General features: G+C 38.1%; 1 protein-coding gene across 1 annotated transcript in view; it reads left to right on the forward strand.

Moving 5' to 3' along the window:
* The window catches only part of LOC121950051 (contactin-4), a 58,373-nt gene that overhangs the window by 12,644 nt on the left and 17,959 nt on the right, over window positions 1-27,770 (forward strand). Inside the window, 10 exon segments of the mRNA XM_042495970.1 lie at window positions 2,290-2,493; window positions 3,041-3,143; window positions 3,316-3,500; window positions 9,323-9,465; window positions 10,251-10,380; window positions 10,710-10,860; window positions 20,393-20,520; window positions 21,103-21,275; window positions 22,701-22,818; window positions 25,949-26,107. Coding sequence (XP_042351904.1) covers window positions 2,290-2,493; window positions 3,041-3,143; window positions 3,316-3,500; window positions 9,323-9,465; window positions 10,251-10,380; window positions 10,710-10,860; window positions 20,393-20,520; window positions 21,103-21,275; window positions 22,701-22,818; window positions 25,949-26,107 — 1,494 coding nt within the window.

Raw genomic sequence — 27,770 nt, forward strand, 5'->3', positions numbered from 1 at the left:
TGTGCTAATAGGTGACTTACAATTACCTTCAAGGGTAAGCGCAAATTTAGATGGTTAAGAAGGCTTGGTGCATCTGGAGTTGACTTCTCTTATATTTTCTCTAAACAGAAAATTTGAGAGGAATTTTAGAGAACGTTGCTGTGAATGTATGATAGCACATACATCTGACTGCGGGAGGATGTTGAGCGAGGTTATGCTTCTTAACAGGACGACCCTGCATCCTTTTGCTGGAGCCCTCAGTGTCAACACCCCTGCAGAGCAACACAGCAGGCTAATTCAAAAGAATGAGGGGGCTGCATTATTTCACACAGTCTGTCTGAACTCAACCTTAGTACATCTCTCAATACTTACTGACTTCCCGACTCAGTCTGTGGCACTCAGTCCCAAGCCAATTCAGTCCTTCTGAAGACAAAAAGCTTTGGAAACTACAAAATTCAATTTTTTGAAAATGAAATATTTTTTTATAAACCACTGGGCACTATAATAAATCTCAAAAGAAAGTGGTACATTTGTTGTATTCAATAGATATGGACTGATACACATTTGTGGTCATGTGAGTGTCTGTGGAAGCAGAATGGTTTATGTGTGATTGACTCACATTTACTGCAGTGCCCAAAAAACAGCTCCAATGTCAAGTGTAATAAAAGATGCCAAGCCACCCAGTGCAACAGTGCTGCTGATTTATGTATTCTGTTATACATAAAATCATTTTGATGACTCATCCTATCCTTAGGAGTAAATGCATAAACAGGCTAACCCTGCACACGATGTACTTATATTTTGTGGTTTGTAGTAGTTGGCAAAATGATGTCATGGGGCTGAAGTGTGGGTTTGGTTGTCAGTTGGCTCAAATGTTCCTCTTTAAAGCGACATATCCAGCCAATTTCACAAAGCCACACCTACTTTTGAGGGATCAAATCAAGCCTGAACAATTTAATCCTTTATATTTTGTAATAATAACCCTGCTCACATATTCTGTTTAAAGTACCCTATTATCAAGAATGTGCTTGTTTCTGTTTGTTACTAGAGCGGGTCAATGTCTGTGCATTTCCCTAAAATCTGACATTCAAATGTATGCCTCGCAAACTGAGATTAAGGCCATGTTTAGACGACAGCAAGCCTACTGAGGTGAAAAGGTCTTTCCTTTTACTCTTTTAGTAAAACTGTGTTCATATGATATAATTGTGTAAACAATCCTGGTATACACGGATCCACAAAAACAATTGAAAACGCTGTAGTATGCATGCCAGGCCAGTAGTTGGCGGTGTAACATTTTAATGAAGCACTAACTAAAGAAGCTATCTAACTGCCATCTAGTGAGGCCTTTAAATAGGCAGGCTTTAACTACATGGACAATATTGTGCAATCAATTCATGTTGATTTTGTTTTTTTTCATGGGATTTGTTGGCATAAAGAAAAATATAAAATATCACCAGCCTCATCCTTTGAGGTCATCTTATGTTTTTGGCAGAGAAATAGATTATCTCATAATTTATTTATAGCAATATATCTTCCCATACTGAATATGTACTGCAGGTCTTGCAGTTATTTTGGGAATATGACTGGATGGTGTTTTTGTTTTTTGTTATGCCTCTGCAGCAGTGATAGCCGAAGCCAGAGGTATTATGTTTTCAGGTTGTTCGTCCATCCATCCGTCCCATTCTCATGAATGCAATATCTCAAAAACGTCTTGAGGGAATCTCTTCATATTTGGCACAAACATCCACTTTGAGTCAAGGTTGAACTGAGTAGAATTTGGTGGTTGAAGGTCAAAGGTCAAGATCTCTGTGACTTTGTCCATCTCATTTTGTGAACACAAAATCTCAAGAAGGCCATGAGGGAATTTTCTCAAATTTGCCACAAACGTCCACTTGGACTGGTTGAAGTTCAAAGGCCAAGGTCACTGTGACCTGACAAAACATGTGTTTGGCCATAAATATGCTAATTATGACAACATTTCAAACACTGCCTAAAAGGATAAATATTAAAGTGATGACATTTTATCTCCAAATGGTCAAAGGTCAGCTGCTGGCCTTTACTCAGTGCCATAACTCAGAAACAGAAGTGGAAACATTTGGTCAGATAGTGAATTGGTGACATTAAATTTGGGTGTCCACCTTGAAACTGTGCTGATTGTATAGATCTTGTGTACTGATGGGGGGAAGATGTGTGTGAAGCATCCATGTTTGCACAGACATGGATGTAAACTGTGAGTGCAACATGACAGATTTGTCGAGGCACACAACCACAAGGCAGTACTTGGAGTTACATATTCTCTTTTGTTTTCAGAGATCAAATATTCTTGGGTTTTCAACGGACAGCGGAGTTTCCTGCAACAAGACGCCCGTCGTTTCATCTCTCAGAGGACAGGCAACTTGTACATAGCCAAAGTTGAAGCCTCGGATGTGGGGAACTACACGTGTGCGGTGAGAAACATGATGACCAACACCACCGTGTTCAGCTCTCCAACCCCTGTGGTGGTGCGGAGGGACGGTAAGCATCCTCAGTTCGCCTCCGCTGCCTCCTGGTTATCTTGCGCAATGAACTGACACGTGCTGTCGGAGGGAGGGCGAGCCTGGGAGATAAATCGCTTGTCTTGAGCATGACACTGTTTTTGCTTTTGCTTATGAGCGAGGATTGTTTTTCTTTTATTCTTTGCACCATCCCAAAGCTTCTGAACTATACAGGGTTATGTATTCGAGAAAACCTCTCTATCTGCATGAAGGCACACATTTACATAACCAGAAATGTAGCTGGCAAATATGCATGCAGGCACACACACAGCAAGGAGCTTGCCACACATACTAAACCCCATCAGGACCATTTATGTGTACCACTTCAGATTGGAGCTGAGGCAGATATGTAATCCAAACTCATCCATCCGCTAAGCCAAATGCTGTTGTATACGCCGTCAACACGCACTCGATCTCTGCCAGTGTCATCCGCACCACGGCTCTTACATCCAATACGAATTACAGGAAAACTGCATGTCCATGTTTTGTGTTTTGACTGATGTGATTTGCTTTTATCCCCAATGCAGCAGTGATGGGTGAATACGAGCCAAAGATTGAGGTTCAGTTTCCCGAAACCCTTCAAGTCTCTAAAGGATCATCAGTGAAGCTGGAGTGCTTTGCCTTAGGAAAGTAAGTGTCAGAAACATTAGCACAGTGCAGCTCTGCCCATCACATTGCATTGTCAAATTTATGAAGCGGCCAGACACACTCTGTTACAACAAACAATCCCGGCCGCAGTCCTTCTGGACAGAGTGAGCAGGAGCATGTGGCCAGCGTGACCTTTTGTATGTGACCTCTGCAGCCCTGTGCCTTCCATCTCATGGAGAAGAGCTGATGGAAACCCACTCCCTGGCAAGATAAAAATCAACCACTCCAGTGGGGTTCTGGAAATTCCATATTTTCGCCCGGAGGATGCCGGCGTATACGAGTGTGTAGCTGAAAACAGCAGAGGACGAAATGTTGCCAGAGGGCAACTTGTATTCCACAGTAAGAGCCTCGTATACTTTTGCTTCCTGTTTCATGGAGATGACTGCTAATGTTTTGCATCTTAATCAGTACTAGTTAATATCCAGATATATTATATTTGTTGGAAAATTATCTTAAGTGCTTTACTATTATCTAAAATGGTTGAGTTATTTTCTCAGTGTGAAATAGCCTCAGAATGCCAGAATAATGTGGAGGTAATTTGTGCTCATTAGGCCTCATGCAGCAGCGTGCTTTTACTTTTTTCTCATATTTTCTCTTAAATTTCAACTCCAGGGGGTGTATTCACAAAGGAGTCCTAGCTTAGGAGTGATTTAGGAAAGGTCTCGAAGCAACTCAGTGAGGAGGTGCGGTTGACGCTGTTGCTAGATATGATACATTATTTTGATAGATGTGATTGGCTGTCACAGACACACGGTGACACCCAGTGGAAATGAAATTAACTGCGTCACAATATGAGACTGTGAAGTGCTTTTTTGTGATTATACTACTGCGCTGTTACAGTTTCACTTTATTTTTCATTATTGTGCTGGGTTGAAGATGTGAGAATGACTATAAACATTATCCCTGCAAGATGTAATCTTTTGTAACATGCATAAATGCACTTGTAGATAGCCTGGCCTTTAATATGACTCAAAAAGGGTCCCAAAATCCACGTAAACATAGAATAGCAGTTAGACATAGAGTGCCTCACAAAAAATTATTTATGATTATCTAAATAATTGCCCCTGAATTTTACAATCAATCAACTTATCATCTCAGCTGCACTTGTATAATTTCATATGGTTTGTGTGCAAAAAATTGTAAAGTAACTAGTAGCTAACGTTTTCAAATAATTGTAGTTGAGTAAACTGAACATAGTTTCCCTTTGAAGTGAGGTGGAACAGAAGTAGAAAGTGGCATGAGATTAAGTACTCAAGTATATTCATATTTGATCAGTCTATTCATAGTTCTTCAAATTTGGTAAAAACATTCGAGTGGACTCAGCAATGAACCAATTAGATTTTGGTGTTCACGGTGACTTTGCATTTGTCTCATTCTTGTGGAAGGGAACATCTTGATGGAATTTCTTCAAATTTGACACAAACATCCACTTGGACTCAAAGATGAACTGATTAGAATCTGGTGGTCAAAGTTCAAGGTCACGGTGACCTCATAAAACATGTTTTTGGCCGTAACTCCATAATTCATTTGCTCAAATTTCACACAAATGTCTAATTGGATATAATGATGATGTTCTGAAATTTTATATCAAAGAGGTCAATGGTCGACTCTGACATCATAATTTTCTGGAAAAACACATTCCTGGCCATTACTCAACATCATAACTCAGACATTTGGTTAGATACTAAATTGGTGACACTAATCTTGGGTGTCCACCTTGAAACTGTGCTGATTGTAGAGATCTTCTGCATGAGAAGCATCCATGTTTTTACAGACATGGATGTAAACTATTAAGTGCAATTTGCGCAGAGGTATACAACCATGTGTTGGTAATTAGGGTCAGTGGACCAATGGTATTTCTTTAGCCCACACATTTAAAATTCAATCATTGTAATTACTCAAAAACATATAAAAATCTGAAATTCATTGTATGATATTAATGCATTTCTTTTGTCCCTCAAATTAATTCTCTTACCTGAGAAAAGAGCAAAAATAAGAAAACATTGACGAATCCCAGTACTAACAGAATAAGAACAAATTGTGGATTCAAACACAGAGAACATTTTATTCATATATTGCTTCCCGCACAAGGCCCACTGTCTGCACTTTTTCTGTGATAGTGACATTAAAGATCTCCCTATACTGGACATTTCTTTAAAGCTGTGGCTTGAGGTAGAAAATGAGATTACTCATATGTCAAGATAGGTCTACCACCTCCAAAGAATCAAAAGAAACTGGCTGTCAAACTGCAGGCTTTGAAATTAGTCACTGTCTACATCAGTGAGTGTTCACAACTGTCTCCTATAGAGAGATAAGAGAGTGTCCACTATTCCTGTCTGCTGTCTGTTTTGATGTACAAATGGAAAAGATGGATACTCGTCTGTACATTTTTAATTTTATGCAGAACTTTTTCACTTGCTGATTTGATTCTAAGCCTTCCAGTTCCTTCCAGGTCAGCATTGCCAACTATGAAGGCATAAGTGATTGTAGACACAAAGCTGTAGTACGGCACACCAAGGCAGGTTTATTTGTCTAGCACATTTCATACACAAATGCAATTCAAAGTGATTTACATTATCTATTCAAAAGGAGATAAGTCATTTAAACCATTAACACACCAATTCAAAAGATAGAAACCCTTTCAAAGAAATTAAAAATGTAAAAAAACAGCAACAAATTTAAGTGCAAGGTGGAAAATAATTAGGGCCGAAGGTTCAGTCAAAGGCGGGGGAGAACATAAAAGAGGCTGAATTTAAGGGTAGTATTAAAAGTTGGGCCCAATCAGAAATCTTGAGGAAGTTAGTTCCAGTTCTGTGGTGCAGAGTAAGTAAATGTTGCTTCTCCATGTTTAATTTGGATTCTGCTCAAAGACCAGAGAGGCAGAGAGGCCTCATTTGGTAAAAGACAGTCAGAGATGTATCAAGGTCCTAAACGATTGAGAGATTTATAGACAAGCAACAGTGATTCAGACTATTTTATGACTCACTGGAAGCCTGTGCAGACATCTGAGAATTTGTGTGATGTGTTCAGTTTGGTTTGTCTTTGTTAGGAGTGAATGAGCTGAAGTCGAGTTTGTTTCAGGAGATCCAAGAGGAGAAAGTTAAAAGCTTTAGCCTGCATGTACGTGAATCCTACCAATCTCACTATGATAGTATGCAGACTTGATTATTGATTTGATGTGGCTTTCAAAGTTTGCTCAGAGTCCATAATTATACCAAGATTGATTTTTATTTTTCTTTTTTTTTGTATTTATTTCGATCCCCTCAGCTGTTACCAGGGCAACAGCTACCCTTCCTGGGCTCCATAGAAAAAAAGAACAACAATTTGATGTGATTATGTTAATCAAAAGGAGTAAAAGTAATACTGCATGGGTATATTAATATGACATACATGTGTATATACTTTATAAATACATGCTTTTACATAAAAGACAGAAACAAAAGACAACACAGTACTAAGCTGTAAAGTAATCACTATTACCATACCATAAACACTGCAATCAAATGTCCAAAACTAGTCTACAAGTACATTATAGAACAATGCACGTCCCCAACAAGTTCTTCCCATAAACTATAAATCCCTGTATGAGTCAGAATCTCCTTATATCTGTTTTTGCCTCATTAGCAGTCTCCTTAGCTGTTTTTTGGAGGTAATTCTCTCAGGTATTTCCAGATATACAAAAAAAATAAATATGTAAACTGAGCAGTGTTGCTAAGCCTATTCTAACTTGACTGAAAACTTTGCCAACAGATAAGAGGTACTGCACAATTGATATTGATTGATTTTGCAAAAACAGTGTGTTGAGATAAAGTGGCAACTGAAAAATGAGTTCATCACAAAAATGCCAAAAACTGCAGTTTTGCTAATGGCCACTTGAGGCTGGCTCCAAGAGCAAGTCAGTCCCCAAACACCCCCATGTTAAAATGCCCAACGTTACAGAACAAATAAACTTTTAACTTTAAAGCCTGGTATAAAAAAGTGGGTTTGGTCTTCATAGCTTGTTTTCCTGTTCATGGCAACTGTATAGAGGGTGAATTTGTATTACCTACATGTTTCAGTGTTATTTAGGCTTCAAGGTATGCATAAGTATGGATGTGGCCACTTTAAGTAATAGAGTGCTCCAATAATTAGCCTAAACACGGGAAAAAAGTAGCATTATAGCTAGGTGGCTATATGGCTAGAAGCTTGAAATAAGATCTGTAGTTAACACAAGATGAAGAGAATTTCATGTCTTAATCTACGATGGCCACTCTTTCCATTGACAAGTTGCTACGACAACAGCAACATTGGTTAGGTAACATAACCAGCGCATAAGCCCCAGTTTACAGAATATAGGCCTCGCTGTCACTAATTCAGTTAGTTTTCAGCTCATGAAAGTTGATTGTAGCATTATGATTGCCTAAAAAATTCTTATTACCTATATACTAAAAAAACTCTAGATTTTTAGTCTTTCTGGTAATTGTATCTTGTTTTAATGTTTTTGAGCCTATTTATTTGCCAGCAAAATCTTAGCATTATTACAGGACCATAATAATAAACACACCAATATGGTCACTTCCAGCTCAAAAAGTTCGCCATGGCTGATTGTGTATTCAGGTTTTTCATGATATCACAATTTAGCTTTTAATTTAGCTGTCCAAAGACAATCAATTAATAAATGCAGCATGACTAAAGTCGATGCTTAGAAAGAAAAACAGGAAAGAAATAGACAATAAATGATGTCTAAGAATATTTAAAATTATGAAACAAGGATGGCATTTATGGTTTTGTACTTGTTAAATTAGAACTTGATGATCACTTAAGTGTGAAATACTTTTCTAAATTGTTAAGATATTTATAGTGTTAACTTGGCGTCACTCCTATAAGTGTTGCAATGAGATATCAGATATCAGCAAATCTCCTTTCCCTTATGCCTAACTCTCAAGTTCAGGATATATTGTCATTTAATAGTAGTACATACAGTAGTTGAGTTGAACTACAACCTAAATTCATTGAATACATTGAATTTGGAGTCTTGCTCTTTCATTTTAGTATTTGCAGCCAAAACATTTTCATTTTCGCTCAAAACTTTGTGCAATCCATGAACGGCACCTACTGTTCAGTGTGCCTGCAGGTCAGTCCCAGGCATGGACTACATGATGAGCTGTTGCCCCACTGAATAAGGAGCTAATTACACGCAGATTGCAAGCACAAATTGAATGAAACAAGCAGTGGAAATTTGCCATGGCCTTTCATGTATGTCAATCTGACCTGAAATCACCAGCAGTCAAGATAAGATCAGGATTATCTTCACATTAAGCATGTGTCAATGCAGTAACAGAAACTTGATTTATAATTGATCAGCGCTGCCTAATATGACAGTTTTACTACACACAAACAATGAATGACGTGATTGACAGCTGCCTTAGTGACTCCTTGGCTCTGCTTAGTTGTTTTTGAAAGCCCTTAGAGGCAGCAGGAAGAGGAGAAAGGACTTGTTTTTTTTTCACAGACTATTTTCTTTCTTGTGCTTCTCACATAATATAGTAAACGTTTCAGCAAATATGACAGTTATTTTTTATGGGCAACCAACTTAAGCTTGAATCAACATTGGAGTATGAGGTCCATTATAGGTAAAATAAATAGATAAATATGGAGCTGGGGAAGGGGAAGGCAATATTCCAAGCAAAATTGTAAATATGAAGATTAAAGTGGGAAGTACAAATAAAAAATCTGAATGAGATTTTATCAGTAAATTTAAGAAAGAAGAAAAAATAGCAAAATGTACTGCCAGAAAGTCAGGTTGCTGTATTCAGCAGTTTTTTACATCCTAAAAACTGAAAATTCTAAATCCACCATGTTAAAGATATTAAATGTTGACTCACATGCGACATAAACCCCCATCTCTCAGGTGAAAGTCCTTTGCTTGCTTATATCAGAAAATATCTGGGTTTATTTTCTTGTAAATATATGATTTTAATCTTCTTAATTCAGTTGTTTCAGAGTTGTTTCTTGGAATATAACTCCCCTCCCCAGGCTATATTTTTCTGTTTATTTTACCTACTGTTACCCTAATATGCTGTTATATTAAACAGATATTTGTAAAACTAATCATATCTGCAATATGACTTTGACATTTTTGTGAATAAATATTCATAATTGGTGCTATTTTTTTTTTACAGATGTTGAACATCTGCACTGGGTCCAGACGCTGAAAGATGCTCACATGGCGATAGATGCTAATCTGCAGTGGGAATGTAAAGCCATTGGTAAACCCAGGCCTACATACAAATGGCTAAAGAACGGTCAAACGTTAACAGCAGAGGTAAGACACCATTTTCAGTTTTGGTATTTATCAGAAAAGTTAGAACCTCACTGTGATTTTACGCACAAAAAAAGCACTATTCTCTCAAACAATACTGCAAAGGTCTCAAAGTAATTTAGTTATGAATCAGTAGCAGCAAACACTGAACTGAAAACTTTACAGGGAAAGGGTAATCCAAAGCAAACAAATGGTCATTTTGCAGCTGCATTATTCCTTTAACCCTTTGAAACCTGAGCAAATTGATTAGATTTATTTCAAAACCACTGAGAGAAGGCAATGAGCAATGAGGAACATAAAAACACATGGCACAGAAAACAGCAAGAAATTAGAATTGAATGCTACAAGAAAATTACCTAATAAATAAGCAAAAAGAAATAAAAAAATAAAGAAAATGAGCTGAAAAAAAAGTTCAGGAAATCAAAAATATATGTATGTATGTATGTATGTATGTATATGTATTATTTTGTTACTTAATTTCAATATGTATTTATAAAGATTATAAAAATAGTTTACTAGACATTGTTCCCTATTTATTTTTTAAAATATTTTCTGCATCACATTTACTAATTCCTTGCAATTTGTGGGACATTTCATGCCCAGTTGGTCATTACCTTTTGATTCCTGTTTTTTAAAGAAATCAAAAGTTTCGAAGGGTTAAATAGCTTGTGAAAGACGTCTAAACGCAGCACAATAAAACTGATGTTGAACCAGGTTTTTTGAGGGTTAAAACCTGTAATTAAATGAGTGAATAATGTCAGGCGTTGATCAGCTGGTTTGGTTTGCAGGGGAGGATCCATGTGGAATCTGGTCGACTGACCATATCCAGGATTAGTCTTTTGGACTCTGGGATGTATCAGTGTGTGGCAGAGAATGAACATGGAGCTGTTTATGCCAGCGCTGAGCTCAAGGTTGTAGGTAAGCAGTTTATTTTGCCTGTATTATTTACAATGACTTAAACCGGAGGCAAGGTAGAGACATATTGTGTGTACATTTTGTTGTCAGTGAAAGGAAAGGGTTTTCTATCCAGAGAAGACAATAAATAAATAATCAGAGGCTGAAGTAGCTCCTCACTGAGCCATAGCCTTCCTCTTTCATTTCCATAATTCTTTCATACAATAAGCCAGTCTGGTGGTAAAATATAATTTCAGTAATTGCCGGTGATGCACTTGACATTTTTGCTGATGCACGGCTGCTGACCCTCCACAAAGCGAGACAAATGGCCTTAACACGGGTCTGTTCCTCAGCCTCCCCACCGGACTTCACCCGGCGGCCCGTGAAGAAGTCCACGGTGATCCAGAGGGGGGGCGAGGTGGTCCTGGAGTGTCGCCCCCATGCCTCCCCAAGGGCTGCAATCTCCTGGTGGAAAGGGGGTGAACCCCTGAAGGACAGCAAGAGGTAGGGTATGCACCGCTGCTCATGCTACTGATGGCATCTGTTAAAGGGTTTGCTCATGTGGTCATTTTCATTTCTGGGACTCATTGTTATTTATGCCTCTGCTCAAGGGGACTTTGGAAGTCAGCAGTGCAAGAACAGCCAAGAAAGTGATTTTTTTTTTTTTTTGTTGGGGATAGACACCTTATTCTTCACGTAGAAATAGATTTTCTGTTGACATATAGTAGTTTTGTCTGAAGCCTTTTTTTTTTTTTTTTTTTACTGGATGTAAGACTGAGGCCATGACCCAGACTCTATCATTTTTTTAAGGCACAAGATAAAGAGTGCAATCTGATTTAGCTGTTTGAAACTTCAAAGTGTCCCACAGTTTCACAGCTCTTCAAGGCTGGATGTAGAACAGAGATCCTGTAGGGATGCTCTCTGTGTGAAAACCACAGAGAAAAACGATCTCACTACATCACGAGTGAAACTCCACCTCGGGCTACATGACAGGCCACACCGTGTCATGATCCAAAGTCTTTGTTGATGCACTCGGCCTTAGCGGAGACTAATACATACAATAACAGCCGAGTTCAAGCACAGTATGAGAGCTGCTTTCATTAAATGCTCAATGAAAGAGTAGGGGAGGTAAATGTTGATGTTGGTTCAGAAAAACAGGGGCTGGGTAAGTGCTAGCAAGGTCAGAAAGGTAAAGAGACTCAAACCATAGCCAGAGAACAGTTCAGCAGTCGTCAACAATCAGTGGAAATCACTTTCCAGCGTGACTCCACTCGCAGCGCTGTGGGACTGAAGACAGATCTGACCCTCTTAGAGATGCTCCAAATAGAAACTCTACAGGTTGTGCTGTTGATATCATTATTTTAGCCTAATGACATAATTTTGGATCATTTTGGTAATCTCATGGGGAAAGGAAAGACACTACCCTGGTGTTTTTTCCTTTTAAACCACTGTTCAGTGGCTCTCACACGCACAACTGAAAGCATGTACTTTATGTTAAACGCCATCAGAAGCATTGTCATTCTCAAGCTGTATAATTAACTTAATTGCTCAATTTTCTCAGAGAGCCTTGCTTCCTTGGTCTGTTCAACTTTAGTGCCTTACAAAAACTTTCCACACAGGGAGACTTAAAAATAAAGAGGACAAGAGAATAAAATAGTCTGATTTCAGTCTGTCCGACTTGTCTAACAGCTGTACCTTTTCGACCAAGTAGCTGTTTCAAAGTAGGTATTTATTCTCCAAAACGTCGTTTCAGAGAAAGTTTTTTTTCTGACTCTGTGATAGCCAAGGCCAGAGGTATTATATTTTTGGGTTGTGTGTCTGTCCATATGTCTGGATGTCTGGCCCATTCTTGTGACAGCGATAACTTGAGAACAGAACTCAAGAACTTGAGGGAATTTTTCCTTTGTTTCTTTTTTCTTTTTTTTAAGATTATTTTGGGCATTTTGCCTTTAATTGGTAGGACAGTTTAACTGTGAAAGGGGAGAGAGAAGGGATGACATGAAGCAAAGGTTGTGACAAGGACATCATTGCCTTTGTACATGGGAAACCCACTCTACCAGGTGAGCTTCTGGGAGCCCTGAAGGAATTTCTTTTCATTTTGCGTAAATATTCACTTGGACTCAGGGATCAACTGATTAGATTTTAGTGGTCATAGGTGAAAGGTCGAGGTCAGTGTAACCTTGCATCTGTCTTATTCTTGTCAACACATTATCTCATGAACACCTTGAGGGAATTTCTTCGACTTTGGTACAAATGTTCATTTGAATTCAAGGATGAACGGATCAGATTTGGGTGATCCAAGATCAGAAGTGAAGGTCATTGTGAACTTGCATCCATCTCATTCTCATGAGCTTGAAATATAATTATAACCATAACAAACACCTAAAGGGAATTCCTTTAAATTTGGCACAGACATCCACATAAAAATAAACTGATTATAATTTTGTGGTCAAAGGTTAAGGTCACTCTATCTCAACGTCCGTCCCATTTTCATTAACTCAATATTTCAAGAGGGCCTTGAAGTAGTTTCCTCAAATTTGACACAGATGTCCACTTGGACTCAAGATTGAACTGATTTGAATTTGGTGGTAAAAGTTCAGAGATCAAGGTCTCTGTGACCCAAAAAATATGTTTTTGGCCATAACTAAGGGATTCATTTATTATTATTATAACAAAAAAATGACGCAAATGTCTAATAGAGTGATAATAATATAAGTGTAATAATATAAGAATAAGTGACGACATTTTAGATCTACTACGTTTAACAAATTTAACTTCACTTTGACATCATAATGTTCTGAAAAAAACACTTTTCTGGCCTTTACTCATTGTCATATATCAAAAACAGAAAGTGAGACATTTGGTAGGATGAATTGGTGAAATTAACCTTGGTTGTCCACCTGTGCTAATTGTTTAGATCTTCTAAATTTATGTGAAGTATCCATGTTTTCACTGATATAGGTGTAAACTCTAAGTGCAACTTGACTGGTGTGCAGAAGCATACAACTGCAGGGCGTTAATTCTAGTTTTATTTCTTGAGTTCACTGAGTAGAAACATTTTTGTTTAGTAATGCCTCTTCAATGTTATTAGGCATTCTGGCATGACAGCAAAACAGCATCCAAATAAATGCAATATGATAGAATGTTGCACATCTGCCATTAGCTTGTGTATTAATAGACACTTATGACAAGACTGTAAATGGGAGCTCAAAGCAGAATCACTGACACCATGTGAAATGTGTATGTGCAAAGTCATCTGCCCATCCTCAAGTGGCTTGCTTCTGACAGCTGTGAACATTTAGTCAAAAAGCCGAGGTTCTCTCACAGCCTCCTAGGAAGGGAAATGGCTCTCTTTTAGTAAAGGTGTGTATCAAACAGAAAAACACTCTAAAAAGGTACATTTTTGAAAATGTGAACAAAGATTATGCTAAGCAGCCAAACAGGGTTATGCTGTTATGATGTTATTTTTGCTTATCAAACATTACTGTATATTAGCACTTTACACTGCATTACAAGAGCAATACTGTTTCTTTATTACCTTGTCTTATCAGTGGCTACTCAGCTAGTGAGACTGTTTGCATGGAACGTGCAGCTCTGTCCTCAGTCTTTCAGCATGATATCATGTCAGTGGCCGTCATGTCCATACTTAGGACTACTTTTGACGGTACTGGTCTGTAAAAGCAGTCAGCTAGAAAAAGTAGAAAGTGACTGAGAGACAATGTTTTTAACCAAATCATGACGCTGACATTAGCTTAATTAATTGTTTTGTAACTTTTGCAAGAATGGGTCCCTGATTTCAGATAGACACAAAAGCAGTTTATAATTTCAGTCTTTCAACCATCCATTTTATCGGTTAAAAAGACAAGCAGCTTTTGTCTCTGTTTGAAATCAAGGAACCATTGTTTCAAACGTAACAAAAACCTTTAATGGCATTCATGACACAAACTGCATATGTGGATTCAAACATTCAATTTCCTCTAGAAAAAAATATCAGGTTTTGGATTTAAATAACTACGTTTGTTGCGTATTGTGACATGATGTAAATATGTCAGGTGGCTGACATCATTTTGTAGCTTTTAGCTTAACAACACTGAGTTTTAGTTTTATACTGGACACAAAACTCCCCTCCATCGAGCCTTTTACAGGCTTTCTCGCTCTTTATACTATATCTGTTGTTCTCACCATCAAGTATCGGCATGAGTAGGTTTACATTGGAGATACTTGAAAGCCCCTTGCGTATCATACTTGCATGACAGGGTGTCTATGGCATCCATGTCACACACCATCTGGTCTTTCCACCTGCAGACATTTTCAAGTGCATTAGTTGGAAAATATGCTCTTTTAGCTGTGGAGTATATTTCTTTTAACTGCAGCATTACCAGAGTAATTTTCATTAAACAGTTCACAGTTTGGTTTTTGTTGTTTTTTTACCACCTAAAATTCAGCAATTGTTTGAATTTGAAATATTTCCCCTTCCCAATAGCTGCTGCATCGTATAGATGTACTTAAAAAAATGTATACTATCATCCGTATGTTATACTGTCCCAGCAGTAGATAAAATGCTATTTTAATCTAACACTCTGATTTAAAATAGAATCATTGCATCATTGAGCCAAACACTATTGTGCGACACTGTATTATTTATAACTGTTTTAAAAAATGCACTATAGGGCACCCTGTAGTTCAGTTGGTAGAGCTGGTGCCCCATGTACAGAGGCTTAGTCCTTACCTCAGCAGCCACGGGGTTTGACTCCAGCCTCGGCCCTTTGCTGCATTTCATCGGCCCTCTCTCTCCCGCCTTTCACACTTAATCTGTCCTGTCAGAATAAAGGCAAAAGCCAAAAAATATCTTTAAAAAAAAAAGCACTACAATGAAAGAACAGAAATTCAGCATCTCATTTGATAACTCAAATTGGTCTTTCCACTTTATCCAACCCATCCAAGTTTTCTTTTTAGACCTCTTGGGCTTAACCAGTAAATCTAAAAGTACATTCTATACGAACTTCAAAAAAGCAATATGTTGCTGAACATAGTGACTCGACAGTACTAGTCTTTTGACAATCAAACTCCCGACTTGTGATTTATCTTAGAATTGAGTTGAGTGTTGGAATCTAGAGGGAAGTTTTTACTGACTTTCTAAAATTGGTTTCATTAGAAAAAGATTCAGATGGAAAATTTTGTGCTTTAAAAAGGTGTATCCAGGGTACAGTTCATTCCACTGAATTTATTTCCTCAGCGCAAATACATTTGATGAGTCTGTACCTTTAGTATGGTACCTTTAGTATGGTAGGAATTCATTAAGGTGACTCCCTTGTGTGAATACTGGAAGATAAATCATAGAGGCTCACTTAAATTTATTGACCAAAGTCCTGAGCAAAGTATACAAAAATATTTGTTCTGGTTATTATATGCTTGTATTATTTGATGCTCGCTTATTTCAGTGGATGATCAGAACAGGCAAAAATCTAAAAAGATCATTTCTGATGTTATATGCCTTCAAAAGGGATTTTACTGAGTTAATCATGAGTCAGCTATACACTCGTATTTTCTCAGATCTCTCTTTTATTATAATCACAATCTAGATGTAACCAGCTTGTGGTTTTAATTAAATGTCTTATTTCAGATTACAACACAAATATTGTGGTGTTGAGGGTCAAATTTGCCTTTTCCATCAAGTAGAGAACTGTAGATCCTAAAAAGATTGCAGAAAAGAGAGAAATCATGAGTCACAACAATGATAAGGCTGATAAATGTACATATTTAACATTTTACATACTTTGTAAACTCAGTGGACCTGCCTCAACATGTGACCAGAGGGATTGATTAGTTTTCACATTTTTTCTTGCTTTGGTCATGAGAAAATGGAGAAAAAAAATCACCCATGCATTTGCCAGGCAACGCATTAAGACAAGAATAGAAATTCACAGCATAACGGAGTTTGTCCACAAAGCAGATAGTTCTTTACGTTTCTATTTGTTTTGCAGCTCATTGCCCCTCAGGTCATGTTCTCAGTGCGCCTCCATCACTCAGCGTTTGATATTTTTGTCAATAAATCAGCGCAAAGCACCCTGTGTCAGACATGCTCCCTGGATCTCAGCTCGGCCCGAGTGAATACATATTTATTCCAATGTGGAGCCAATGTGAAATTGTTTGATTTTTGTGCTGGCTGCTCACAGCATTTCTGTTTGATTTACTCGATCCAAAGGTCACAACAGGAGCACATTATCGGCCTCATTTATGCATATGTTTACATGCTTTCCAACTTGTCTGTGTGGAGCCAAGGCACCAAAATAACTGTTCCAGGCTTAAATGTGAAGTATTTAAAAATAAATATATTCTGTGTGTGTGTATGTATATACGTATAGACTTTAAAATCCTGTTTTTACCCTCAATTTAATTGTTTCAGATTGATTTTCTTTTGTGAGTCTCTTTGAGCAGTGTCTTATTGTCCTGCTAACATAGGCCAGATTAGAGAATACACTCATCTGAGTGGCCCGTAATTATAACCGTGCAATGAGCTTAATTAGCAGTAAAGAGGGGTTTTTTTGCCCTCAGTTTTAGCTCTCAGGCTACATACAGGATGCCCTACTTATTGGTAAAGTCTGTCTGGGCTGTAAGAAAAGTAGTAAGTGCACTACTCAGGGCAGAAAAGAAAGGTCCTGCCACTACGTTTTTTCCAGTGATATTTTAATGTACAATTCATATTCTCATTTTAAAAAAGTGCTAAAATTTAACATCAGTCAAAGAGAAGACATGAAAGGACAGCACTATTTCTCTCAAAGAGTATACGAAACAAAGGTATTTAAAGAGGGGTCAGTGCATTGAAGCTGTAGTGCCTGTAATGTTATTGTGGGGTTTTTTTGGAACAAATATGAAAAAATGTGAACTGAATCAGTGCTATGTTTGAAATGATGAAAATTACAGATATAGGTTGGATGTACCAAATATATTTGTGTGGAATCTTTTAACAAACTAGAATTAGGTAAAATTAATCAGTGAAAAAGAAATTCGCTGAAAATGTATTTTAATTAATTTAACTTAAAGAAAAAAATGTATTACCACAAATAAAATATATGTTGAAAGGGCTAATGTGAAATATGTAGCCTTTAAATATATATTCCTTAAGTCTACATAACATAACTGACTTAATTTGGGTAAGTGTCTCATTGATCCAGCGTTATTTATTTGGCTCATTTTATATTCATTGTGCAACTGTAATACAAGATATGTAATTTAGATGACCTTAAGATCCAGCAGACAATATCAAAGTTATATGGAAAAAAAACTTGTACCCCTGGACAATATTTATTTTGATGAATAATGAATAAACTCGATGAGCCACAGTTTATCATACATGAATTTACAGGTTTAATGACAACATAAATCAGCTCTTGGTGTAGCATGTGTAGGACAAAAACAAAATCAAAAACGTAAGACAGAAGTGCATTTCACATGTCACACAGTTTTGTCTAACATTTGAGTTTGAACATCTACAAGGTCTTAATCTTGCACCATCTTAACCTTCAGACAATCTGGAGCTTCCTCATATGCTTATATGCAGACAGTGAAGGATTCTGAAATTACCTAAACCATGACCATGGATGAATCATACATTCATACAGTTATTATTTTACAAATTGTTTTATACTGAATAATGTTCCACAACAGTTTGGTTCTTAACTGATCTAATAAACTTTCATGAAACCTGTAGACAAAGCAAATGTAATTAGTGTCAGCTTAAATATATAAACTTAAATATAAAACTTAACTTAAATATATAAAAAAAATACTTACAGAAATAACTTTTTATCATGTTTGCTCAACTTTTCACTATATCCAGACAGTAATAGACAGATGATCTGTGAACTGCCTCCCTGTGTTGCTTATAATGTCATTACTGCATTCAAATGAAAACAACCAATCAAAGCCGAGGAGTCTCTAAGGCAGCTGTCAATCACGCCAACCACTGCTTGTGAACAGTGGTTAAACTGTCAAACTAGGCATCGTGTATCAAATATGAATCAAGATTCCTTGCATATTTCTCACCTCAAATGTTTCAGAAATGTATTTTAGTGTACTGTTTAGCTGTAAAAGAATATTTATTATTGTTTGCAGTTCATGAGCAGTGATTGACATGATTGACAGCTGCTGTAGAGACATCTCAGCTCTGATGCCAATAGAAACACTGTGAGGAGACAGAGGAACATGTTTATTTTTTTCACTGACTGATCTGTCTCATGCACCTTTATGGATATAGCAACACTTTCAGAAAATATGACAAAAAGTTATTTTCAAAATAGGCACCAATTGTAGTTATAACAATAGAAAAGTTAACAAGTTAACTTTTTTTTTATAGATATATCTTTAAATATTGTTGTGTATAAGTTTTATGCCTCTACCTCGGTAATAGCATTATGTTTTCGGGTTGTCCATCTATCCGTCCATTCATACGGCCCATTGTTGTGAAAACAATATCTCAAGAACGCCTCGAGGGAATTTCTTCATATTTAGCACAAATGTCCACTTAGACGCAGGCACGACCTGGTCGTAGGTTGGTTTAGTTAGTTTGGTGGTCATAGGTCAAAGGTCAAGGTCACTGTGATCTTGTCTGTCTCATTCTGTGAACACAGTATCTCAAGAACACCTTGAGTGTTGGGTTTTTTTGTTTTTTTTTCAAATTTGGCACAAATGTTTGAGTGGACTTCACAATGACCTGATGAGAATTTGGTGTTCAAAAGTCAAGGTCACTGTGAACTTGCATCCCTCTCATTCTTGTAAATTTAATATCTGAAGATTGTTTTAAGGGAGTTTCCTCAACTTTGGCAAAAACATCCATTTGGACTCAAGAATGAACTGATTCAAATCTTGTGGTCAAAGGTCAAGGTCACTGTGACCTCATAAAACATGTTTTTGGCTATCACTAATAAAAATGTATATGCTCAAATTTAGCACATATGTCGAAAAGCATATTTTGATTTTCTGACATTTTATGTCCAAGTCAATTGTGATATTATAACACTCTGCTGAAGCACTTTTCTGGCTGTTACTCAACATCATCTCTCAGGAACAGAAAAAGCAGACATTTGATTGGATACTGAAGTGGTGACACTAATCTTGGGTGTCCACCATCAAACTGTGGTGACTGTATATATCATCTGTGCTGTCAGAGGGGGAAAGATGTGTGTGAAGCATCCATGTTTCCGCAGACATGGATGTAAACTGTAACTGTGGCTTGACTGATGCACTGATGGTATTTGTAGTTTTACTTCAATCTATGTCCTTGGGTATAAATATTTTCACAGTTTTAGAAAATCCAATTTTACTGGCCATGTTTTCATCAGAGGATCGTACAACAAAGGGAAATGTAGTTCATGAAAGTAAGTCACAAGCTGTTACAGCCAGACAACAAGGGGGTCAAAATTCCTTTGTGTAATCGTTGTTTTAGTCACGTCTTTTCCAAGCACTCTCATCTCACTCCCACTTTATTTCTCCCACGAAACTGGCCTGACTGACTTTTTTTTTTTTTTCAAGTGAGATACTTCCATTTTTCTCCTTGTTATTACTATTCAGAAACGGCTCATAGCATGTTGATACTATCTCCACATGTTGTAGAGCGATAAGGCTGCAGGTAAAGATCCCATTCAAATTGCCTCTCTCCAGAGCTGCTCTCCTCTGCCTATCGCCGTCCTGCCCGGCCCTGGTGGCCTGTTGTGTATCCTATTAATATGTGCATTTAAGCTATTGTGCTGTCAATACTGTGCTGACCCTAAAGCAAATCTGTTCTGCTCCAGCTAAGATAATTGTTATCTTCTGAGGCGTGCAAATAGACTTTTGGAATAGATTCTGAAGGCGTCATTCAAAATGAAATAAATGGGGGGAAAAAAGTTCAAAAGGCGATGAATAGAGAACTGATACCATATCTCAGGCAGGAGTAGTTTCTAATTTGATTCTTATCATCACTTTTCATTCAATTAACAGCTAATGAATTGATAACCAAATGAGAGGACTCTGTTTCAGTTTTTGTCCCTCTCCTCAGACAGACCATCATGCAGGATGGGACTCTACGTATCACCAACATCTCCAAATCTGATGGAGGCAGATACACGTGTTTGGCCAGAAACAATTTTGGAACATCCAGCAGCACTGGGACACTGGTGGTGAAAGGTATTGCTTTTTTTTTCTCCCTAGGTTTTCTCTACTGTACCTTTCAAGCCAAGGATTTAAACTTTTGTTAAGGGAAAAAAATTCTAGCTCAAGCATGAAATTGATAATGAAATATATAGCAGTTTTATGTTCCCGCCGGTTTGACAGACGTATAAGTCATCCGTGGTTTTGTCAGCTGTGAGTTATTGTTCATGTAGCGGAGTGAGGCAAACCACCACCGTCTACTGCTGTGAGTGAGGAATATTTTGTCACTAACATTTAATTTAAAAAGAGCCGCTGTAGCATTTTTGGATTTGGGTTTTTAAATAATGATGATTATAGAGAGGGAGAGTTCTTTTTTTTCTTTCTAGTTGACAGTGTGATTGCAGTGTGCTTAATTATTCATTACTGAGTTATGGGAGGCATTTGCTTCCTAAGTGAAGTTATTTAAGGTCACTTAATTACACTGATAGAGCAGAATCTGTCGCATTGTTCTGGGCAAATTAAGCTTTATTACCTTCTTCATTTTGCTGGATTTTATAGAGATACAGTGCTGCATACAGTAACAAATAATTCTCGCTTTTTTCTCCCAAAATGCTGCAGAGCCAACTAGGATCATAGTGCCCCCCTTGAGTTTGGACGCCACTGTGGGACAGAGTCTTGTGCTGCCATGCGAGGTGTCCAGTGATTCGTCCCTGAGTCCCATCTTCAAGTGGTTCTTCAGTGGGAAAGCCATTGATTTCAGCAGGCAGGAGCACTTTGAGATGATTGGAGGGGTATGTATAAGATGGATGAACACTTGTTCTTTGGGATTTTGGGTAAGAAAATCAGTGCCAGGGATTTGACCTACATCACTTTTTAAGCTGGAACTGATATTCAAGCTCCTGAGATTCTTTCCACTTTTTGTCTGTAATAGGAATATGCTTCTCAACCATCTAATTCTTTATCAAAACCTTGATTCAAAATATGTGTATTAAATAACAGGCTTTGTAATACCAGGAGACCCACTTTGGCTATTCAGTGATAACGACACCTATCCCAATCCCAAAGGTATGCTTGTCAATACCGTAATAGAAGCAGGCGTTCTTCTTTCTATTAAACTCATGGTATGTAGTGCACAGCACACACCAATAGAGCTCAGTCTCTACTGGTGGAAAAGACAGCTGAGCTGAAAGACACAGTGAACCGTGACACCTAGTGATGGAGAAAGTGGCCTGAAAAACGTAAACTTTCGAAACCCGGCTCCAGTGTGTAATGTTTTGGAAAATGCACCCCCCTCTGTCACTGTGTAAACTGGCAATGTGCAGATCTTTTAAGAACAGTGACATCATGGGTCACAGCGGGGGTGTCAGTGGGATGGTCTGCAATTGTTTCAGGGTGGTCATGGCCTCCTCTGGTCCTCCCTAGAAGGTGCCACAGCTTAAAAGCACCAAGGGAATTGTTGTTTTGGTATCACCTTTACAGTATTAGCCACCATTTTGTGTGTATATTTAATTCAGAGAGCCTGCAAGTGTTACTGTGTGTTGTGTCTTAGGGGAAAACCTGTAAACAGGGATGACATTCCTCCATACCAGAGGTGATCTCACTGTATGAGCAAATCAATCAATTTCTCCCCGAACAAAGGAGTCTAAATGTTTGTAATTATGAGATTTATGCTCCCTCTGATCGAGCACAGCAGGCCCACTCGAGTCTCTGTGCAGCACTGACATTTCCACAGTGAACATAATCACAACAGCTGTTTAGCTTGCCTTTCTCTTTTCACACAAAGGGACTGATTTCTGTATTTTGCTGGAAAAAAGTTTTGTGTGTGTGTGTATATATGCGTGCGTGCAAGACAGTACAGCAAAAAGCAGCAACAACAAGTCCTGCTAGAGCCATTCATCTAAGCTGTAAGGGTAAACACTGATCCAAAGAAAACAAAAAAAAAACAGTTTCAAAACAAGTCATTTTGTGTAGCCTTCCTCACAATTTAAAGCTGAATTAATTTGTTTTGCTACACTGTCATGTCGTCTTTTTTTCTAACCATACTGTGGTGAAATCTTCCAAGATTCTTTTGTGGAGGATTTACTTTGTATGACTGAGAAAGAAATTTAATGTGTTCTGAGGATTTTTCATACTCCTTTTTTGACTTTGACTTTGCTACTTTTGCTGTTTTTCTTCCTCTGCAATAGTTTTTTTTACAGCTGTGTCTTCGTCTTCAGGGATTTGCAGGTGACCTGATGGTGAGGAACATTCAGCTGAAGCATTCTGGGAAGTATGTGTGTATGGTACACACTGAAGTTGACACTGTCTCAGCGGCAGCAGACTTAATTGTCAGAGGTATGCCTCTTACTCCTTTCTTACAGGGCTTGTCATTTTGTAGGACTCTCTATGGAGATTTCAAATTCTTGTTTTTTTTTTTGTGGAGTGTGTTTCTTAAGATTGTGACACACACACACATCTCACTGCTGTCAGATAAGAGCTGTATCACCAAGATGTCAGTTTTCAGAGATTCAGAGAAAAACAGATTTAAGAGACTTTTAGATTGACAACCATGAACATTTTGAAATTAATGATTATTTTTCAACCCCTGGGCTCGGTGATCATCATACCTACCTTAATTAGAGACACGTTAGTTACTCTGAAAGCTTCGGGGTGATCAGTAAGATCAGTGACCGGCTTCACACAAGAGCAAAAACTCTTTTTGAAGGAAGTTTTTTTTAACAAATTAAACACCATGTGCACCATGTACATCTTTGATAATAAGACACAGGTATCTTAAGGGACTTTATACACCTGTTTTGAGGTTGATGATTCATGTCATTTAAGGTTCCTACATGATTTTTGATGCAGCATTTTGGATAGTTAGCTTTTCTCTAGTTTGGCAGTTACTGATGAGTATGATGAAATCTGTCCTTAACCCTCTGGTTCGATATCAGTTTTCTTGTGCTCATTCAGATGTCCTTCACAAGCATTTAAACATAGCTAAAAAGGCAAAGAGCAACTTGGCATGAAATCTCCTGCAATTTGCAAGAAATTAGGAAAAGAAAAAGGGAGAGAAAGAGAGAGAAATGATTCCACATTAAAATAACTAAAAATCAATCATTAAAAAAGGGAAAAATGTCCAGAAAACTATATTTATTATAATAATAATTACTATTATTAACTTTTTTTTAGTTATTATTATTATTTACATTATTAGTATTATTACTGTTATTTTTATTTTATTTTATTTACCTTTTTTATTTTGTTATGGTAAACATTATTTATTTTCATTCTTTTTTGGGGGGGATACATGCACAATGTTTCTGTTAATGCAGATAATTGTTTTTAGCCCAAAAAAACATGCATGGACCAGCTATTAGCAAAGACCTCTGCACAACCTTTTTTTCTGATGATTTCTTACTTGACTTCTCTATCCTCTCAGTCAAAATGTGACAAGCCCACTGATGTCATCACAGTTCACACTTAGGGTTAAAGAAAACCTGCTGTTTTTGCTTCTAACTGAGAACCAAACTTTTTGGGTTCAATTTATATTTGGTTGAAATTCTCTGAAAGGTTTATACAGTATTAGTTGAAGATATCAGAACAGAACCAGTTGCATTTTGGTGGAGGGGTACAACTTTGTGGGGATTTTTCTTCTTCTTTTTTTTTGGTTTTCCTCTCTTTGTAGTCATTTTTGATTCCTTGTGATTTTTTTTGTCCTTTCTTTGGTCGTTTCCTGTCGCTTTGAGGTCATTTTATGTCTCATCTGTGTGTCATCTTGTGTTTCTTTGTGGTTATTTTGAGTCTCCTCAAAATGTGTTAATGTAAGTGGTATTTTGCAGGTAAAAGGTTAGGGGGCCCTTGGACCTGTGCCCAGTAGGCCTCTATAGTAATCCTTTCATGCAGGGGAATGAGTAATAATGATAGCTGTAACCTGTAGGAGTTTGAAGAAGATATAGATCTTTCATTCAACATTTTAAATGAACACATTGGTATATCCCATTTGAATGGTTTTAAATGCAGTAGCTGACAGGAAGGAAACAGGAACCAAAGCTGCTGACCTAGCAACAGGAATGAAAGGTCTGTATGTTCAGGTGTTGCCAGTACTGGCATTTCTGACTTTGATATATCTTGAAATAGCAATAATCAGTACCATTTTTGATACCGGGGGGAAAAAATTGACATTTAGGAGATACAAGTTAAATTTTTCATCCCCCCTACAAAAAGTGCCTCAAGGCTGTAACATGACAACATTTATTTTCATGGTAAGTTGCAGAGAACAGCAGAATGACCGTAGTAAACGTGATCAATAAGAGAAAGCATGAAAGCAGAGCTGGTACTGGTGTATTAATACTAGAGAGAAAAGGAGTATTAACACTTGTGTTCACAAAAAGACAAGTCCTGAAAGCTGAGGATTGTGTGAGCAAAGAAAACTCCCATACACTAGAGCAAATGCTGCTTTCATTTATTGTGGCACAGTGCACTACAATATGCTCCAAAAAGGTCACGGAATAAATAATTGGAGGGATGTTGATTTGTTTTCATGTTCTCAGCCAGTCACACTGTTGGCCTGGTCCTTTTCACTGTAAACTGCTGAGCCAATCACGGACAGTCAGCCATGATTGAAATGGATAACCAAATGGAGAGGAAAATAATGCTATTGTCTGGGAGGTTCAGATTGGCAAAGCATGACTTCAGCAGCTTTTACATACTGATGGTGTGTTTCTGTATGCACGACCTGGAACGAAGCATTGCTGATACCCAGTGATCTTTTTCTAGCAGCAGGTAGTCCCGCTGAGGGCTCAGTGCTACTTTTACAGATTTGTGGGCTTAGCGGGAAATCTCATGTCAGTTACCCAAGTCCCAGTCTCTTGTTTGATCTCATGTTGCTGCATTTTATAATTTCAGTGAGATCCCAATTAAAAATTGCCACGTTTTTTTTTTACAAATCCCTGGTCATTAATGATCTTGTGTTATTGCTTCATAACAATTTCTCACTTATTGGATTGCTAGTTTGGGCAACCGGGCTCTTTGGGTGAAGGCACATATGTCTCTAGGCAAGAAATAGTTCCTCCAACTTGACAAGATTCACCTGAACGTGATTTCTTTCATAGCAAAAAAATATAGATCTTTGTTCATGACTAGGAGTGCAATGATGTTATCACAAATCAGGGATGGGGATATTTTATACTAATTTTAGTTGCTCTTTAACTGAACTGAAACTCACTGGCCTTATATATAAGTAAACGGCTACAGTAGATGGTCTAACCCAAGTGAATTGCGTTATTAAATGTATTGATTAGACTGGGCCGATAGAATCTATTATATCTCCACTAGCCCTGAACAGAGCTTGTTAGCTGAGTTATGAATCACTTAATACCTGTGGTGGGCCCAGAGTTTGCCATGCTTACCAGAAGTGATTTCATTCAATTTGGCTGCAGTTGTGCATTGTGGTTAATATCTGTCCTTGTTTCTGATGTTGCAGGACCTCCTGGTGCCCCGGAGGGCCTGGTGGTGAGTGGCATTACTGACACCACTGTACATCTGTCCTGGGGCTCCGGACCTGACAACCACAGTCCTGTTACCATGTACATGGTGCAGGCCAGGACTGCCTTCTCTATAGGCTGGCAGACTGTGAGAACAGGTAATAGCTGCACCACATCCAAACACTTTTTATCGATCAATGTATGTCAGTGCTGAGGAATTACACTGTTATATGTGAGTCTGTGGTTATAAGAGACTTCAGTCTCTCTGAGATGTAGATAATTTCTATTTTGTAAGTGGTCAAAAGGCATAAGCAATATAAGGAGAAATTGATAGAATTAACCAATACAGGATTATTTTAGGTGATTTCTAATATCTAAGAGTTGAAATAATCCAATAATAATGCATGACTTAATATTATCTTTTAAGCAAACAAAAGCAAACATTTTGATCCCAAGAATCCCTTACTTCAGGATTGTCCTTTGGGCCATACTAGAGTGTAGAAACATACCATACCATTGTTCCAATGGCCCATTATTTCAAAAAAGTTCGAAAAAATGTCCCATTTGAGCCAAAAGGCCATTTGTTTGATAGCCCTTTCAGTTGTCCTAAAAAAAAGGCACCAGTTGGTCTGAGGGACCGTTACTCAAAAACAGACACTCTTTCTGTTGTTAGAAAGATTCAAGGCCTGTAATCAGTCAGCCCCAATATTTTTCCTCCTACTATGGTAAAAGCTTGACCGTTTTTCTCTGCCTTTGGCTTAATCTGATATTGTTATCCTAATCAATCTCACTTCTCTTGCTAAAGCAAACTTAGTGGTCAATGAGAGGTAGAGCAGGATGAGTCGTGCCCTGCATATATGAAAAAAAAACAGTGACATCTGGTAAGGTCAGAGGATCTTTTTTGGAGAGCAATTGTATTTTTGTATTGTATTGTATTGTAAATGTATTTTCAGAGCAATGGGTGTGTTTTGGGATAACAGGCTGTTGGACAAATGGGCTTTTGGTCCGATGGGACATTTTTCTGACTATTGGGGTTGCAGAATAAGGAGCTTTCAAATCAATGGGCAGGCTCCCACCCTATGTGGTCAAATGGGTTGAGAAACTTGTTGCCAGTTTTCCGTCAATCTCTTGTTAAAATAGCTACAGTACACCGAGCAGCCAAAACATAAAAAAGGCTGGCTGGTGAAGTGGATGTCATTCATCATCTTGTTACAGTGCAATGTTCTGCTGGGGAAACTTGGACCCTGGCGTTCATGTGGAGGCACCTGACACGCTCCACCCACCCAAACACTGTTACAGACCAAGTGCCCGCCCCCCATGGAGATAGCAGTGACCTTCCTCAGCAGAACCACTCACCATGTCACACCATAACAGCTGCTTGGGAATGGCCTGAGGAGGAACGTGATGGCGAGCTCAAGGCTTCTACCTGACCTCCAAATTTCCCTAAACCCAGTCTGACTGAGCATCTGTGGGATCTGCTGGTACTCCACCTCATAACCCACGGGACTCAAAAAATCTGCTGCCAACGTCTTGGTGCCATACACCACAGGACACCCCTAAAGGTCCTGTGTCCATGCCTCCACAGGTCAGAGTCCTCACTGTGGATCGGAGTAGTACCTCTGAGGTACCAGCACATCCAACAGATGCTCAATCATTTTGGGATTTGGGGATTTGGGTCGATGCCTTGAGCTTTTTGACACGTTCCTTGGGCCATTCCCGACGAGTTTTTGCAGTTTGGCATTGTGCATTTTCCTGATGGGTGGGCCAGTGCCAACAGGGAGTGCCTTTGCTAAGAGGTGGGAGTACTTGGTCCACAATGGT

The sequence above is a fragment of the Plectropomus leopardus genome, chromosome 2 (assembly GCF_008729295.1).
Source record: "Plectropomus leopardus isolate mb chromosome 2, YSFRI_Pleo_2.0, whole genome shotgun sequence".
In the NCBI taxonomy this organism is placed as follows: domain Eukaryota; kingdom Metazoa; phylum Chordata; class Actinopteri; order Perciformes; family Serranidae; genus Plectropomus; species Plectropomus leopardus.